The following is a 3,460-nucleotide window of genomic DNA, read 5'->3' as shown; positions in this document are numbered from 1 at the left end:
CCTGGCTCAGATTCACAGATTGCTGAAGCTCCACCCTCCAAACTGGCCTCTTTTTCTGCCCAGAACCAGGACCCAACAATGACTTCCTCCTCAAACCTGGGTTCTTGTTTGACCCTATCACCGTCAACATCTTTCTGGGCCCTGGGTTTCAAGGCGGTATTAGGATCTTCTTTGTCTCTGCACCTGAATCTACTATTGGCCTCTTCTCCAGGCAACACCCAGGACTGCTTATAGAACTCATCTTCAGACTCAGATTCAAAACAATCTTCTCTATTTGTCCTGAGCTTGGACCTGATATTTGCCTCCTCCCTGACTCTGGGCCTGAACAAGTTACTGGTATTTTCTCCAGCCCAGAAGGAGAATAGGTTGCCGGCCTCATCCTCAGATCCAGACCAGGAATCAACATAGGCTTCTTGCTTGGATCTGGGCCTGGACCTGGGATTAGTCTGATGTTTAGCCCTGTGCCTGGACCTGGTATTGGACTCTTCTCTGGGCCATGATCTGATACTTGTCTCTTCTCCAGCCCAGAAAGAAGACACTGTAGAGGTCTCATCTGCTGACCAGAACCCAGACTCATTAGAGGCCTCCTCTCTGGCCCTGGGCCTGGAATAGCACCAAGACCCCATATTAGTCTCCTCCCCTGGTCTAAACCAGGGCTGGATTCCTTTCTGACCCTGGGTGCCAGGAAAGGTTTCAGCATCCACATCGACTAGTTCTCTATCCATAGACAGGCCCTTAGATTTATTAACTGATCCAGACTCAGCAGTGGCCATTGGCCAGGCAACGGCATTAGTCTGGGACACCCCTTCTGCCTGTGACACTGCTTCAGTCCCAAATTCACTCTGGGACCATGCCTGAGCTTCATCCTTGGGCCTTGTTCCAGGGATTGCCTTGGCATCAGTTTTAGGACGAGCACCACCTACTGCCCTGGCATCAGTTTTGGGTCTAGCTCCTGCCATTCCTTGAGCCTCCGTTTTGGATCTTGCACCACCCATTACTTGGGCCTCAGTTTTGGGCCTTGCCCCAGACATTGCTTGGGCATCAGTTTTGGGCCTTGCCCCAGGCACAGACTTGGTCTCAGTTTTGGGCCTTGCCCCAGTAGTTGCCTGGGTCCTAACCTTGGGTCTGACCACCAAAGGGACATCATTCTCTCTCTCAGCCCCAGCGATAACCTCTTCCCCAGCCTTCTTTTCAGGCTTGGCCTGGACACTAGGCTCAATCTCTGCCCCAGTCATGGTACAAGTTACAAAGGAAGTCCAGTAATACACTCCTCCCCTAGTCTAAACCTTAACTACAGATCTGTCACAGGTTTGTTTCTTCACACTCTGATCTTTAGGTGATTGAGGATATAAGCTTGGAAACAAAAGTTAGAGTCAATATCCAGTCCAGTAGTCAATTAGCCTCCTTCCCAAACACAGTCTCAGTCAATAATTCAATAATACAGATTGAGTGTAGAACAGGCACAATCAAGCTAAAGGAAGACAGGTATTTCCTGGATGGGTGCAGACCTGTTGAGGGTGGTCGTCAGCAGCAACTCCACCACCAGCAGAGCAGCCACTGGAGGTAGATCTAGGGAGAGAGAATGAAATGAGGCTTTGAGTCTCTTCCAATTGTATGAGACATATGCAGTGAGACTGATGTTGAATGCTAGGTGGGACAGCTGGGCTTTGAGAAAGTCTCTCTGGACCAGCTGCCTGCTACAAAACAGGTCCAACAACGGTGGGAAAGTGTGTTGGCAATGGGAGGGGCCGAGAAGCCCCCAGATTGGACCCTAATCACTCCTGGACCCATGCTGGTCTCCACCACCCCACCCAAAAGTATACCCGCTCTCATACCAACCTTCACTGATGTGGTGCAGTTTCCCCCTCCTTTTCTTGTTCAAGTGGTGTCAAGCCCCACAGCTGACAGAAGGGGGTCCTACAGACAAGTAAACATACAGGAGAGAATGGAGAATGGTAGATAGGCAGGCACTCTGGCCCCTGTGACAAATGTCTCTCTTCCCATTCAAGGGTTCAATGTATCTATAGTTTCCTGAGTCCTGGTCCCTGCTCTCAGGTCTTTTCTGAGTCACAACCCAACCTACACCTATCTCGTGTCTCCTGCAAGAAATAAAAAGGATGCTGACACTGTGCAAATCCAGCAGAGTAGAAGTTGAGTCTGCACCCACTGGGCTCAAAGCCACCTGCCATGCTCTCTTTCTCCAACTGTCCCCTGAACTGACTCCTCACCCTTCTCACCAACCTCCAGGGCTGTGAGCCAGTCTCCTCCTCCTTGCCTTTCTTGCAGAACTGGCCAGCCTTAAAGCAGGCCTATGGACAAACAGATGAAAAAGGAAGACAGTCAGGAAATGAGGGGTGGCAGTAGAGCCCTTGGTAGACAAACCAACACCAAGGATAAGAATCCCCATATTATTGATATCTGTCTTTCAACATTCGGGGTTTCGCAGGTGGAATATTCTCGTTTTGTTTAGGCCCTACTTCAAGGTTCTAGAGATAACAACTCCTTCTCCTGACGTCATACCCTTCTCATTACTTCCTTCTCCAATTCTGAGGATTCACCACTAGGTGCGCCACATCCCCTTGCTCTGCGCAGCATAAAACGGGGGAAGGGCGCCGCATATTCTAGAAAACAGGTTGTGTATTGGTACTTGTCAGTATGTCTCCCTCATCATCCCTACCTCCAAAGCTCACCCTTTCAAGTCCCCAGTTTAGGACTGTGGGGGAGGCAGGCAGCAATGAAAGGTGGGGGAAGCGCCTGGAACACCATTAGAGAGGGGAAGATTAGGAAGTGCTCTTGGATGCCTGACCTGCTCTGGTCGCAGTCCCCGACCCCGATTCGGTTCTCCAGTGTTTGGCGCCCACCCCACATCCCCACACACCTCCAGAAATCCAGGCAATACTCGTGCTCCTCCTTTATCTCAAGCCTCTCCTCTACAGATGCTCACTGTGTCCTGTCAGAAGACGCCAGACCTACCGCGCAGACAGAAGACTTTGACATCAACCTGGAGCCTGTGGGAAGGGACAGCACCCAGGATACGCGGCCCCACAGGCCCCTTTCCCGAATCAGGGCCCGGAGCAGCGAACGCGGCCCACCTCCCGTAGGCTGGGCACAGAGCTGGGACGCCGGCCACGAGGGCCTCCGCAGGCGCCCCCACAATTACCTCCCCGGGCGTCCCCCACAACGGCTGGCGTTTGGCCATTTCTCCCGCAGGAGCCTCCCCCACAGCCCTCTCTAGGTATAGAAACCGTCGAGGGCGGCGCGCGGGCGCCTGCAAAGCTGGCCGGGAAGTGGTCAGCGCAGTTCTCCTCCAGACGATCTGACAGCGCCTCTGGAGCCAGCCCCTCAGCCCTTGGCCCGGCCTGGCCCGCACCAGTCAGGGCCTACCCATAGCAGGGATCTCTGGCACTGCGCACCTCTCTCCGGCGCCCGGCTCCGACCGGATCGTCTACTCCTTGCCAGG

At 53.2% G+C, this 3,460-nt stretch overlaps 1 protein-coding gene across 1 annotated transcript; it reads right to left on the bottom strand.

Annotated features, from left to right (window-relative positions):
- Window positions 1-5: 5 nt before the first annotated feature.
- Window positions 6-3,460, bottom strand: LOC108520293 (G-protein coupled receptor-associated sorting protein 2-like; the record flags this gene model as incomplete). Its single annotated transcript, XM_017859621.1, has 5 exons — window positions 3,414-3,460; window positions 2,879-2,969; window positions 2,242-2,309; window positions 1,840-1,917; window positions 6-1,569 (listed from the first exon to the last, which is right to left on the bottom strand). A coding segment is annotated over exon 5 (1,230 nt), but the record flags the coding sequence as incomplete, so codon positions are not given.

This window comes from Rhinopithecus bieti, unplaced genomic scaffold (assembly GCF_001698545.2).
Source record: "Rhinopithecus bieti isolate Rb0 unplaced genomic scaffold, ASM169854v2 scaffold_51885, whole genome shotgun sequence".
Taxonomy (NCBI): domain Eukaryota; kingdom Metazoa; phylum Chordata; class Mammalia; order Primates; family Cercopithecidae; genus Rhinopithecus; species Rhinopithecus bieti.
The sequence above is the reverse complement of the archived record's forward strand: the minus strand, read 5'-3'. Positions and strand labels throughout refer to the sequence as shown.